We start from the raw sequence: 14,476 nt of genomic DNA, 5'->3' as shown, positions 1-14,476 counted from the left end.
GGTAGTTGCTGGGCTAGTTAGTGTGTTCATGAAGTCGTTGTCAGAGGTAGTGTGTGTGCGCTGCTGCTGGCACTGAGCCAAGGAGGAGGAGCCTAGTTTGAATGTTGTGTTTACAACAAGTAACCTTAAGTTCCTGCAGACCCTACCTTTAAATGTGGAAAAAACATGCATTGCTTTGATATGAACACTGATTCATCATGTTCCAAACTCAAGTTCAGCCAGGCTACAGACTTGCCAGGGTGTCCTTTCTGACCCCTATAAGCTCCTACAGTTAGTGCAGGGCCTTAAAGAGTGGAGTGTGGAGCGTGGAGCGACAGGAGGAACACAGTGAGTTTAAGGAGTTAACTTGATCTTCAAATCTCCAAAAAGTGAGCGCGTTGGACACAAACAGCTCAGGTTTTGAAACTCTGCTTTATTATGAAAACATATTTCTGTGCAAAGAGCCTTAAATTAACATTCAGTAGTTGCTCTGAGGTCAGAAGCTGTCTGTTCACAGTATGAGCCAATAAGATAAGCTGGCTCCAGTCTTTGGTTCAAACACTTTCAGTCCTGTGAGTTTAAAACTCAGCCCTTCGTTCACTTCCTGGAGTCAGGCGGGTTTTATAAATGTCAGAATGATTTCTGTATAATCTTTTAAGTGGGAGAAAAATTTAGTTTTCCTCCTCATCTTCTTCATCTTCTTCTTCTTCCTCCTCTTCATCCTCCTCCTCCTCCTCTCCTTCATCTTCCTCCTCCTCGTCATCTTCTGTTGCCTTATCGTTCATCTTCCAGCTGAGACTCCACTCACTCTTCCTGGTACTTTCCTCCTCCTCCTCTTCATCAGTTATCAGTCTCTGCAGTCTCTGACTCCGGTGCTCAGTGGAGAAACAAACCACAACATCTTCATCAGGCTTCTTCCACCGACAAATTCTCCAAGACTCCCTCCAAGCTCGCCACTCCTCAACCTCATCTCCTACTTCCTCCTCTTCCTCGTCTACATCTCCTGATCTGTGAGCGACGGCCACCATCCAGGACTGCTTCCAGGAGGAGAAGGGGGAGTGGAGTTTGTGAAACTGCAGATGGAGCGGGACGTTTGGTTTGCGCTTGGTTCGTTTCGTCTTCACTCTTTTGATCATCTCTTTCTTCTCTGCTTTTTCAAGTTTGTCTCTCTCTGTTTTCAACCTTTTCTGCTCTGCTACAGTCTGTTTTAATTCCTCTTCCTCCTCTTCCTCCTCTTCTTTTTGTTCATCATCATCATCTTCCTCATCTTCCCCTCCTTTGTCCTCTTTATCTGCTTCTTTTCCCTCCTCTTCTTCATCTTCATTTTCTTCTTCCTCCTCTTCTTCTGACTCTTTGTCCCTCCCATCATTTACTTTTTCATGCTCCTCTTCATCTTCTTCTTCATCATCTTCTTCTTCCTTACCTAACTCTTCATCTTCATCTTCATCTTCTTCATCTTTTTCTTTGTCTTCCTTGTCTACATTTATTTTCTCCTTAACTTTATTCTCTTCATCCCCCTCCTCTTCATCCTCCTCTTCTTCATCCTCCTCTTTGTCATCATTTTCATCATCTTCCTCTTCTTCCTGATTTCCCTCATCTTCTTCTTCATCAACTTCTTTGCCCTCCTCCTCTTTTTCTTCTTCATCAATTTTACCTTTCTCTTTTACTTCTGTCTCCTCTTCCTCCTCACCATCCTCCTCCTCTTCGTCATCTTTGTTGTCTTTTTCAGCCTTGTCCTGTTCTTTTTCCTTCTCCTCCTCTTCTTCATCTTCTTCATCTTCTTCTTCATCTTCATCTTCATCCTTGCTTTGATTCATTCCTTTTCCCTCCTTTGTTCTCTGAGCATGTGTCTCTCCATCATCTTTCTCCTCCTCCTCCTCTTCCTCTTCGATATCATCTTCATCTTCCCTATTTTTATGCTCTTTTTCCTTTTCTTTGTTTTCTTCCTCACCTTCATCTTCCACATCTACAAACTCATCATCTTCCTCCTCTTCATCTTCATCCTTAACAGTGTTTTGGTTTATGTTTTTGCCCTCCTCTTCTTCCTCCCTCCCCTCCTGTGCTTCCTCAAACTCATCCTCATCATCTTCCTCCTCACTTTCCTGCTCTGTACCACTCTTTTTATCCTCCTCTTCAGCCTCCTCTTCTTCACTGATCTCCTCTTTTACCTCTTTGTCCTTTACATCTTTTTCTCTACCATCATCCTCTTCTTCCTCATCTTCTTCATCTACTTCTTCATCCTCCTCTTCCTCCTTATCATCCTTGTCTTCATCCTTGTTCATAATTTCCTCCTTGAATTTGGTTGTTATGTGTGATTCTTTTTCCTCATCTTCCTTCTTTTCCTCCTGTTCTTCATCAACTCCTTCATCATCATCCTCTTCTGCATCCACTTCATCTTCCTCCTCTTCTGCATCTACTTCATCTTCTTCCTCTTCTTTATCTATGACTTCTTCTTCCTCTTTTTCAGCTACTTCTTCTTTTTCCTCCTCTTCGCCTACTTCATCCTCCTCCTCCTCCTTCTCCTCCTCCTCCTCCTCCTCCTCCTCCTCCTCTTCCTCCTCCTCTTCCTCCTCCTCTGACTCATCAGATTCAGCCAACCCGGGTAAGGCCCATCGTTTCAGGGTCTTCCAGGCGTCTGTCCACTCGGTCATATCCACAATCTCCTTGTCCAGCTGTGACGTGAGGTGGAGGTTTGTAGTTTCACGTTTCGCCGTCAACATGGCGCTGTGTCGGTGATGCGACATCAGTGAAGCCTCACACCACCTGAGGAAAAACATGATTTGGTGAAATCAGTTCATGATAAACCTGAGCTGCACGGTTATAATAGAATCTCTGCTTGTTTTAAATGTGAATTTCATCTTATTAAATGATGTTTCTTTGTTTCTTCAGACTAAGGTTAAAAATGTTCATTTACTGAAACAAAAATAGGAACAACACAAGGCTTTGAAAAATGAAACTACATAAAACTGCATGTTGTTTGCTTTCCTGATGAGGTTTAAAGGATGCAAATTTGAAATCTTTCTTTTGACTGTCAGGGCTCTCAGTGGTGGGACACCATCATATCTTAAGGGCCGTTTACACAACAAAGGTTTTAGGATGAAACACAGAAGAATTGTAGCATTTCGACCTTTTGTTGCATGGAAATGGCGTTTTAGCACAACCTTAATGGAAACTTTTAAAAACAGGCTCCAGAGTGAAATTCTTCTGAGACTCCGCAGCCACCCTTGCTGTGTGGACAGCAAGCCGGACTTTTCAGTGGAAAAGTCTGACTTGCTCCGCTTTGCACATACATTAGTACTACAGTACTGGTGTTACAATCATTGCAGACTACCTTGCTGTGCTTGTACTGCTCAATCTGCTGAGTCTGCTGTCTGTCTTTCAACAAAATGTGCATTGTTGCTCCACTTCTGCAATTACCATTTGCTAACACTCCAGATGATCAGCCCAACTACTTTGGTGGAGAGCTACCAAAAGCCGCTTCTTGACAAGCCAACTACAGGCCTGACATGCTTACTACAGCATTTTCAGTCCTTCAGCGTATCTGTGTAAAGGAGATTTGTTCCACTGCGTTTTAAGCATTTTAAGGTGAAAAGTTGTTGTGTAAACAGAGCCAAAAATAACTGCATTTATGTGTCTTTCTGTAGTGTGATCTTTGCTGAATGGCCTCTGTTATTGCCTTACTGCCCTCTACTGGTCTGAAGGTGCTATGCTATCAACTGTATTTTTTTCCTCCATAAATCATTGTCCTGTTTAAAGAGACAGTTCAGTTTTTTTGAAGTGGGGTTGTATGAGCTCTATGTGACCACTAAGGACATTAGATACAGTAGAAAGTTGTCTCCTCTCTCTCAGTAAGACACAGACTGTAATCGCTGGTGATGAGGAAATAGGCTATTTTCTCTGCCTACAAGAACTAAAATCAAAAAGTAATACCACAGTTTAAGAGTACGCTACATAGAAAAATTTGTAAGTGCATTAAGTCTTCAGAAATATAAACATTTATGTCTGTAACCGGCGCCCCGAAGCATAGCTTGTTTACATTCCCTATAGCTGAAAGGAGGAGGGGGGACGGAGCGCACTAGCGCTGCGCGGAAGGATACATGACCAGTTAGGGCCGGATAAATGTTTATATTTCCGAAGACTTAATGCACTTAAAAATTATTCTATGTAGCGTACTCTTAAACTGTGGTATTACTTTTTGATTTTAGTTCTTGTAGGCAGAGAAAATAGCCTTTTAATTCGGTACGGTATTTCCCTGTTAGCGTCTATTTCCTCGTCACCAGCAATTACAGTTTGTGTCTTACTGAGGGAGAGGAGACAACTTTCTACTGTATCTAATGTCCTTAGTGGTCACATAGAGCTCATACAACCCCACTTCAAAAAAAACTTAACTGTCCCTTTAACCTAATCTACCTGGCGCTAAACTATCTTGTACAGAAACCGCTTTTGGGATATCTCCCCTGAAGTAGAGCTGGGCCGATCATATTGGCAAATACCAAGCGCAGAAGTGGAGCAACAGATGCACATTTGGTTGAAAGACAGTCAGCAGATTCAGCAGCACAAGCACAAGTCCACAACAATCGTATCAATGGTGATGTTGTGCTGTTGTTTCCACTTGCGTGAAGCGGTGCATGACGTCAGCGTTTCCACTGAAAATACCAACTTACTGTTTACATGGCAATGGTGTCGGCAGAGTTTAGAAAAAAATCCACTCCGGAGGCTGTTTTCAAAAGTTTGTGTTTTAGGTTGGCTAAAACGCAGTTTCCGTGAAAACACGGGGCTGAAATACAACAATGCCTTTGCGTTTCACCCAGCAAAATCACTGGAGGAAATCAAATACAAAGATACACTGATTTACAGAAAATAGTAACTTCAAACAATTTGTAAGAACAACAAGGCCTCTACATCAATATTGACTGATGTTTAAATACTGGGTTTTACTGATGACAACTTCTCCAAACATAAAATCAAATCATGTGGAAATTTTGTCGTTACTTTTCTCAGAAAAAAAGGGAAAAGGAAAAAAGAAAGGAGCAAAAGCAATCACCTGCAATGTCTAAATGTAATTTTTAGCACACTTACAATGGCTGGTCAGTGGGATGAAGTGTGGAATGACTTATTGGTGTCCACTGAGGTAGCTCAAGTTAAATAAATCCAACACAACCCATACAATTATGTGAAAAAAGCTTTGGAACAGCCTCTGCATGACAGGGTTAACTCCACCCACCTGAACTGTTGGCTGTATCCCCAGCAGGAGTTCCAGCTCTTCTGTCGCTCTACTGCCTCCACAGGGGGCGCTGCAGACATCCGCCAGGAGCTGCTCCACCCAGGCATGAACACATAGTTTATCCTTGACATCATAGACGTTTCAGGGCTGTCTGAGCTTTCCGATAGTGTCTCATCATCTGATAGGTCTTCTGATCCATACTCTGACTCTTCATCCGTCTCGTCTTCGTAATCATAGTCCGTCTCATCGTCTGTTTGGTATTCTGTTTCAATTTCTGCCTCTGAAAGTTTCCATGAGTCCTCCCAGTCTTCTAACTCCTCCTGTTTGACAAGACACAACAAAAACAACATAATCAATCTGATAAAAATGACTGATGGTTTTTAATATCTGCACTAATGTGCAATAAACAAACTTAAAGGGATTAAAAAAAAATCTGATTGATATTGATCCTCACCTCCTCCTCCAGTTGTTGTAGGTCAAAAAGCTTGTCACTGAACTCTTGTTCGTAATCTGGCCATATTTCATCCCATTCAGGTTTATACTGTCTAAAGGGAAAGTTCATAATCTTCCAGGTTCCAGCCCAGGGGGGCAGTGCATACACCTTTATCTCAGCTTTACCAACATGTTTCCTCTCATATAATGTCTCCCACTGGAACTGTTCCTCCTCAGGGGGCTCCTGCTGAGCTGGACTCTTCACCTAGGAACAAGAGCAGTAAAAGAGGACACAAACATAAGATGAGAAGAAGAGACAGGCAACTCTTCAATGTCTCAGAAGTTAGCACGTACTAACTGTTCAAATTAAGGATTATAAACACACAAAAACGGGTACTTCAGAAACTCAAGATCTTTGCCCCAAGTTGCCTTTTTACACAGTTCTGTCATTATTCACACATTTCTAACAATAGACTTTAAAAAAATAAAATAAGATGGATGTCATCTTGCTCGGCTCCAAGTGAGGTCACCACCAAAACTGCTCCCCCTGGTGGCTGGCTGCAATATAGGTCAAAAACTCTGTCTCCCAGTCATTCTAAATGGGCTGTGTTTAAACTTAAAAAAATTAATACTTCTTGAACAAAAGTTTTGTTTTCATGAGGTATCAGAGCAGGGGTGGCCAACCAGTCAGAGACCCAGAGCCACAAAAATGACTGTAGTACTACAGAGAGCCACATCACACCCGTGGTCTTACAAACACACTTCCTCTCACGCATAAACGAAATGACATAAAATGAAAATCAAAACATTTCCAATTTTCAAAATGAGATTTACTGTGTTTGTTAGTGTGTTTAAATTTAGTACCAGAGAAGAGAAACTGAAACTCAAGTATCAACCTGTACACCCAAACATTGATCAATACTGAACCCAACATTGGCATCAGTATATCAATATTTTAGATTGATCGGCACACCACTACTCATAGCTTTATATATATTTTTATGAACGGATCGAAGAGCCACACACTGAAAGGCAAAGAGCCACATGCGGCTTGTGAGCCACAGGTTGGCTACCCTTGTATTAGAGTTTAAAAACAGGGTTTAAGGCCACTTTAAACAGTGATTGATAGCTGCCATTCTTGTGTAGTTTTTTCGGGATTTTGAAAATATGTCGGGAGGGAGAGACAAGAAGAAATTAGACTCTCAAAAGAAAAAAAAAAAAACATTTTTGTCACCCAGCTTCACTCAGATTCTCTCAGAGTCCCTCATAGTCTGTACTGTATGTTTTAACAGTCTATGTTTCTAACATGTTAACTGTAGAGCAAGTTTATAAAAAATGAAATGTGCACTCATTGCACAGATTGTTCAAACACTTGCAGTATCCTCAACTTCACTGGTACTTTTGACACTTACAGGTTTGCCTATGAACCTAAAAGGTCATTGGGCCTTGTTCAGCCTGAAAGTAAAGTCAGAATCTGCTTCATGTCACTCTCTGAGGTTTCACTACAACATGGTCTGTATTTGGTGCCAGTGGTTGCAAATATTTGACCCACAGATTCATCATGCAAACAAATATCCCCTGTGTTTTTAACACCATCAAGAGGCACCCACTCCAATTTCCCTGTACTCTCTTAGTGTGGAAAGGTCACATTTCAGGTCTGTTTGAAGAAAAATAATGTTTTGAATTCTTGTGTTTGAAAGATGTTTGAAAGTGCACCTCTGATCAGATCTCACTGCTGATTATCACAACAGTTGCGTAATTTTAATTCAGTGTGAAGGCTTCAGTGTGTTTTTCTCAGTACCTGTTTCCAAGAGCGACTCCATCTCTCAGTAGGTGTCATCCACACATCCTCAGGCTGGCACTCTTTTGGTTTGTACTTCCTGTTGTTGGTCAGCTCTATGGTCGTGAATCCTGAGATTCTGGCTTGTAGTTCTCTGGACTTCAGGTAGAGGTACTTTGGAGGCTTTAGACTCATCCAGGAATCTTTCCAGCATATCCCAAACACATCCACTTCCACTTTACGTTTCGGCCATCGAAGTTTAGGGGGTTCTTCTCTCTTTGGGGGAGGTGGAGGAGGTGGAGGCTCCGGTTTGGTTTTGGGTGGAGGGGGGACGATTTTGAACTTGATTTTTGGCTTGTTGTCTGCTTCATTTTGGCCACTGGTGGCCTTCTTAAAGTCTCCGGTGGCTACAAGGGACCAGTGATAATTCCACTTAGAGCCTGCTCTGCAGAAATAAACAACAACAAATGGTCAGATTCAACTGTGAGGATGGGTGGACACAGGGAAGAAGGGTTTTCTTTGGTTCAATGCAAAACATAAGAAAAAAAAGAGGTAAATTTGGAGGATCTCACTCCATCCATGACAGGAGATTCTTGTTTTTGTGCATCTCCAACACTTTACAGACAGGAAGGTAAATATTCCAATTTCTGCAGACTGTTCCTTTAAAGCAGAGGTCTAAAACTAGTTCTCTGGAACAGGCTTCTGGGAAAAATATATCTACAAACCTCTTGGCCACAATCTGTATGCTAAGGCAATAGGCAGCAATGTTCAGGGCTGAAAAATGGAGCTAGTATGAAAGTGCAAAAAAGAAAAGGACGTAAAAAAAAAAAAAAAAAAAAAAACACACAACCCTGCAGTTCCTTGAATGTCCACTGAAAGCTGGCTGCTTTTTTGTTTGTCTTCCATACAAAACACATATTTAAGACAATGTAAACCTTATTAAGTCAATATAAAGTATTAAACAGACTCCCTTTTGGAGATCTTAGCTATGGTTTTAATAATTTCTGAATGATTCTTACATTTTGTTTGTACTTTGCCTCTTCCATTCAGCTTCCTGTTTGTTCTGGTCTGCCACATTCTGAGCAATCTTCTCCCACTGGTCTCTCAGCGGCCCATTACTGAAGGACCTCCTCTCCTGCTTTTTTGCCAACATCCTGTTGCCTTAAAAGGAAGAGACAAAAAAAGCAGGCAATAAAGTCCAGTTTCCACCAAGTGGTTCTGTATGAATCAGTACAGTTTGGTACAGATCAGATCAGTAAAGCATGATCCTTTTTCTGTTTCCACAGCCAACCATGCCCTTTTTATTAGGCGGCATGTAAGCCAGATGCTGATAGCTGCATCAGTTACGTAATAGCGGCACGACACAGTGTACCCCACTAATAAATCCCATGAAAAAGAAAATGCAACACAGTAAACAAAGAGCAATTATGGAAGACATTCAGCAATTTGTTGTCTTTGTGATTGGCATGTGGCTCTTTGTTACAAAGCACAATCAAGCTTTGTTTCAGAGAAGGCTGCGGACTGCAGTATTTCTAGCTCCACCTTCTGGTGTGTCTGCCACCCAAGCAGAGGGGTACCAAAAAGTGGGATGGTACGGTTCAGTTATTTGGAGGTCTGTCCCTTAGTCAGTGGAAATGCCACAAAATGCGTGCCGTACAGATATGAACTGAACCAAAACAGCTTAGTGGAAACAGGGCTAGAATGACAAAAACAGCAGCAATCCTGTCAGTAAAGGGGACAGGGAGTACAACCTGTTGGAAAATATAACCACTCAAGAGGGGTTTCTAATAGCAATGCTAGTAGCTGAGATTCTTTTTAAGACAAAAAAATACAACTATCTCTGTAGGTCAAAAATAAAACATAACTCCTCTCATGTATCAGTCTTTAACCATGCTGTGCGTCTCTGTTATGTTATGTTTCAAGAGATTTCTTTAGATCATCGTGAGTGAGTGCATGCCCTCACTGGTTCCTGTGGTGATGTTATCATAACAGAGATTAAAAGCAAGAACATCAGTATAGGTCTTTGAACTATTAATAAAGCACAAACAGGCCTTACAACCAGTGTGTAACAGAGAGCAGCATGTAACACAAAGCTAACACACTTTAATCCTCCTCTCTCTGCAGGATGGTCTGCTGGACTTAGCAGTGTCTGAGATGATAAATGAAGATGACCTCAGAATAAAACGATGAATTAAAATTAGTTACAGAGCTCAGGCTTCTCAGAGCAAGATGAAATCAAAGAAGCCCCTGAAGCAAACTGATGAGAATTAACAGAGGCTGCTACCTCTGAAGTCTTCTTTACAGCCACAGATAAAAAGCCTGACACAGGAGCAGGTTAGTGAGTACCTACTCTGCTCCAGGGATAAAAATCTGTTGTTGTACACTTTAAAGTCATCGCTTTAATGTCCTATTTTTCTGTGTTTCTGATACAGTTGAATTTTTGTGGTTTCTGTTTCTGTTGTCTTTTGTTGACAGGTTAATGAAGAAAATTTTGGACAATGTCCCAGTATGTATCAATGAATCCCTGGGATAGGCTGATAGTGCTTGTTCTCTTATCTGTTTCCATGCAGCCTGGCAGCTTCAAGCAACCATTGGCTGCATGCCACTCGAGAGAATCATGTGTGAAGCACTTTCTTGATTACACTTTCATAACCACCACTTTTCACATTTAGTTTAACAGTATGACTTCCCCAATTTGTACAGGCTGTGTTCAAGGGACATGAGATAGAGGTGTGTCATCAGCAGGACATTTACTGTATCCTCCCTGGCTATGACAAGCAAAGCACAAGGGTACACACCACAGCTTTACTCGACACATGGAAACACACTATTAAATCAGAGGAGATCCCCCCCTACAGTTTCCCGGGCTGGCTTTGATGATCACATGACACCGACCTTGCACATTATAGCAGACCCTCTAGGATTTTTAGCTTAGCCATAGCTTATCTCGAAGATTTCCATCAGATCTCTTCAAAACTTAAACAGTATTCATCTAAGACACTGTAGAGCTACTTTTACACACAGTTTATCAAACTTTGAATATAAATCTCCAAAAAAAAAAAAAAAAAAAGATCCTGACTTACCTTAGGTCTCTGTCTCTTTCAAACTGCCTCTGCCTGTTTGTATGTTTACATCCAACAACAGTGAGCATGAAGGTGAACCACAGTCAATGTCCCTGTCCTGTCTCTGGACCAGTCTGTCTCTTCTCTTGACTCCTTCTGAAGGTACCAGTCTGTCTCCCTTTCTGTCTATTTGTCTTTGGCTTGTTTGTGCAGTTAAATTTTCATCAGCTTACACAGTCTGTCGCGTATGTCTGCTCTGGGGTGAGTAGGCTTCCCTCTTTGCTATTTTTACATCCCACGTTAACAGATCCAGAGCTGCAGCTCTAAATTTAGTCTCAAATGAGGCAACGAGAGGAGCAGCCGCCTGCCTGGGAACACAGAGCAGTTGCTTTAATTAAATAAAAAAAAACACTTATGTGAAATGGATCTTTATTCAACAGGTGCACAAATTAGACAAACAAGACAGGTCTTGGCATGTCTAAGCCAATCAGAATCCAGAGCTGTGAGTGAACAGGAGACGTGCTACTTGCTGGAACAAAGTGGAGACATACATTCCAGTGGACAGAGTCCATGTGTAAACTCTTTCTCTAAAGACACCTCCCCCTGCTGGTAAGCTGCCAAGCATTGTGAGGATTGTTCAGCAGCTCTTGGTGTACAGTTTCAGGGTTCTTGTAGTTCATGCACTTGAAGCGCACCATCGGTGAAGCACAAAATTACCTTTGGCAGACATTTCTCTCTGCTCCTTTGCATTATAGCTCAGAATAGACAAAACATGCAGGGGTTAAAATATTGTACTCGCCCCCCTGTTGAGGTCAGATATGTTCAACTTTGACCAGCAATGTTGCTGCTTCAAGCAAAATAAAAAAGGAATGTGTGTGTTTGACTACAAACTGGTAAAGTGATAGGTATGCCAGGTCAGCAGAAGGTGATCATTTCTTCTGCTCAGGGTGTCAGAAACTGAGCTGTGGTGGAGAGATATGAAACACCAGAAGTTCAATCAGCTGTTCACAGGTTGAATAAGTGTGTTATAGTCCTTTAACATAGGCTCTGCTGAAAGTTTCTACAATTTACAGGGCATGAAACAACTGGGAAACTGGGAAAGCTTCGGTGTCTTCACAGCCTGATGGACGATAAAGCCACAGAGATTCAGATCATGACACTTTTTATGGTCTGTGTAAACAGACGGATGTGTAGACATTTTCTCTGTACTAGTCTCAAAATGGTTTTCTATCTTCAGTCTGGGGTGTTTTTATTCATCCTTTTAATATATTCCTGATTATAATCCACACTTTAAAAATTAGATTATCGGCGCAAATACAGGTTATTTTGAAATGCTATTTCTTAGCTTCTCAATTGGGTTGAGCAGGACCGGATTGATTTATGGCACATCAAAGTCTCTATGACAACACCACACCAGCTTAGAAAGTTTAGTAGTGAGACCAAAGATCCGAGTTTTCCTCTGCTGAAAATGATTTCTGTTATTGATTTTGTAGTGATGGTTGACACAGGAGCCTGTCGGACAGAAAAAGGGTGGAGGAGCAGAAGAACAGGAGAGCGATAGAGCAGAAGCTAAAGGCGGAAACACAAGCTAAGCTGTTTGTAATGATGTAATGATTTCAAACCATAGCTCTACACAACTGCTGATAAATACCTTACCTTGTCTCATAGTATCCAGTAAAAGTTGTCTTGGACAAAGAATGTTTTTAAACAATAGTGTGTTTGAGACTCTGATCATTAAGTGGCACTGCTGTCCAACTTAGACAAATCCTCCTCACACCATCTTTGAGTTCACACAAAGTCAGATAAAATCTCTTCAAGTTATAGTCACACAAGCAGCTCCCTGTGAAGTCTTTATATCATTTCTTAAGAGTTTTGAGCATGTTTGTGTGCAGCTGGTTGAGCAAGCATCTCTTGCAAAGGTTGGGGTTTTGTTGGAGCAGGCCTGAACAAATACTCCTGAAAAGTTTTATCTAAGAAGTCAAAATGTAAGAATATGGTTGTTGCATATTCTCAAAATTTCTGCCCTTTTAACAGCGAAAGCTGATGTGTATGTAAGCTTTTAGAAAAAATACTAGTTACAAATGCTGCACTGTGCTTTCTTTTGAAATTTCAGCATATTTAGCATATATAAAACTCCTTTATCACACTGCATGTAGATACTTTGTGTGAGTAAGCTATCTGATAAACAAAAATATAGCAAGAGCATCTGTTAACTTGATGAATATATCTTATGATTGATGATAGAAATTGTGTCAAATATAAAAATGTGCAAAAAAAAAAAAAAAAAAAACATCACTGGGGGAGTGATCACTATTTCTATTTTACGTCCTCTTTATATCGTACAATTTTAACTGATCGTCCTTATTTTAGACGGATGAGAACCAATCATGCTTGTAAACAAATAATTTTTCTCTAAGGATAGTCTGGCATTCTAAATAAAGACCCAAAGCTCCATGAGGAGCAGAATGATTCAGCAGAGTCGACCATCTGTACTTAGCCTGATGTGTCAGTGAGGGGCTGATTATGCAAGATTATAAGTCTGCCCAATGAACGAGTTGAGCGTCAGTCAAGCTGGTGGGGCAGGCAGGGCAAAGTAGCCCACTGTAATCTGAGAGGGGTGATGAGGTCAGAGACTACATATCAAATACAAACAATAATCTGCTGCAATGTCAAAATTCCACAGCACGATTACCTGTGTGATTTGATAAAACTGTGGTTAATTTAAAGCATCGTCTATTTGCAGGCAGTGGCACTTCAATTATGAGAGAACAAAAAAGAGATCCATTAATAAAACTCTGGTATACTTTGCACTGCAATTTGAATGCTTTATGAATTTTCTGTTGTCTGATTTGTATTATTTTTATTTTTTTGTTTTCTGTGCCCTGTTGAAGTGAATTACACTCCAGGATAAACAACTTTTTTCTTCCTTGTGCAACATATTAAGCACAAACTAAAGCTGGGGATGTGTAACTGGGGGTCATTTTTCATGGGTCATTTTTTTCTGTGAGGTCAGGAAGCAGCAGGAGACCCCTCCACCTGAAACAGGATCCTCTGGTCATCCTGCTGCTGGTGGCAGAAATCTGCAGCAGGGTCATTTGAGCTGCAGAGCAGGCAAGTCTTAACCAGCCTCTGCTGCTGCTTGATCAACAAACACTGTGAGTTTATGTTCAAAGAGCAAGTGACAGCATCATCAGTTACGTGTATGAATGTATAGATTTCAAGAATGTATCTGCAAGACAGTTTAAGTCATCCGAAAGAAACAAAAGTAACTAAGGCTGGCCACACACCAGCAAATTGTAGGCCATAAATAGAGCTTTTACTGCATTAACTGAGTTGGAGCCTCGATTAGGAGTAAAAAGAAAAAAAATCAAATAAAACTTTGATGTGATAGTTTTTTTTAGAGCTTTAATAATGTGTTGCAAGTCATTATTTTATGCCAATAAATATACCATGAATACTGAAACAGACTGCATTTGGTTTCCAGGTGGCACCACCTGTTGAACATCAGAGGAACTGCAATAAATAAATAAATAAATAAATAAATAAATAAATAAATAAATAAGTCACAGCTTTAAATGCCACACAGATGTGAAAAATCTTGTCAGTATTAAATATAGTGTGTGAAATTTTTGCATTAGTGTCTATTCTCATTTATTCCTCTACTCTGGTTTTTACAATTTGATACAGAAACATAGACAGGACCAATGAATTTTTATATACTTGTGTTTGTGATAATGAACACTATTTGCTTGTTCACAAGCTCATGTTTTAAATAAAAATGGATCAAATATCATCTCTATCACATGAGCAAAAATCAGATTTTAGTCTTTCTACTTAATGCTGCAGTTCTCTGCTGAGCAAGGGATAAGCTGAGAGGAAGTTAAATGCTTTGGAGTAATACAGGTCATTTGGCTTCCAAGTAACCCTTCTGCAAAAAATATTCATATTAAAACTTTGCTGTTTGATTTGTACAGTTGTAAAACTAGAAAAAACCTTAGT

At 40.7% G+C, this 14,476-nt stretch overlaps 1 protein-coding gene across 1 annotated transcript; it reads right to left on the bottom strand.

Annotated features, from left to right (window-relative positions):
• Positions 1-555: 555 nt before the first annotated feature.
• Positions 556-10,695, bottom strand: LOC141805775 (uncharacterized). The gene is made up of 6 exons (XM_074690964.1): positions 10,499-10,695; positions 8,435-8,576; positions 7,437-7,860; positions 5,658-5,900; positions 5,204-5,523; positions 556-2,742 (listed from the first exon to the last, which is right to left on the bottom strand). Exons 2-6 carry the CDS (start codon positions 8,566-8,568, stop codon positions 651-653), a joined length of 3,213 nt encoding a protein of 1,070 aa, XP_074547065.1. The 5' UTR covers positions 8,569-8,576; positions 10,499-10,695; the 3' UTR covers positions 556-650.
• Positions 10,696-14,476: the final 3,781 nt, after the last annotated feature.

Source organism: Halichoeres trimaculatus, unplaced genomic scaffold, assembly GCF_033239565.1.
Source record: "Halichoeres trimaculatus isolate MK-OKI-2021-1 unplaced genomic scaffold, fHalTri1.1 fHalTri1_scaffold_16, whole genome shotgun sequence".
Lineage (NCBI taxonomy): Eukaryota > Metazoa > Chordata > Actinopteri > Labriformes > Labridae > Halichoeres > Halichoeres trimaculatus.
The sequence above is the reverse complement of the archived record's forward strand: the minus strand, read 5'-3'. Positions and strand labels throughout refer to the sequence as shown.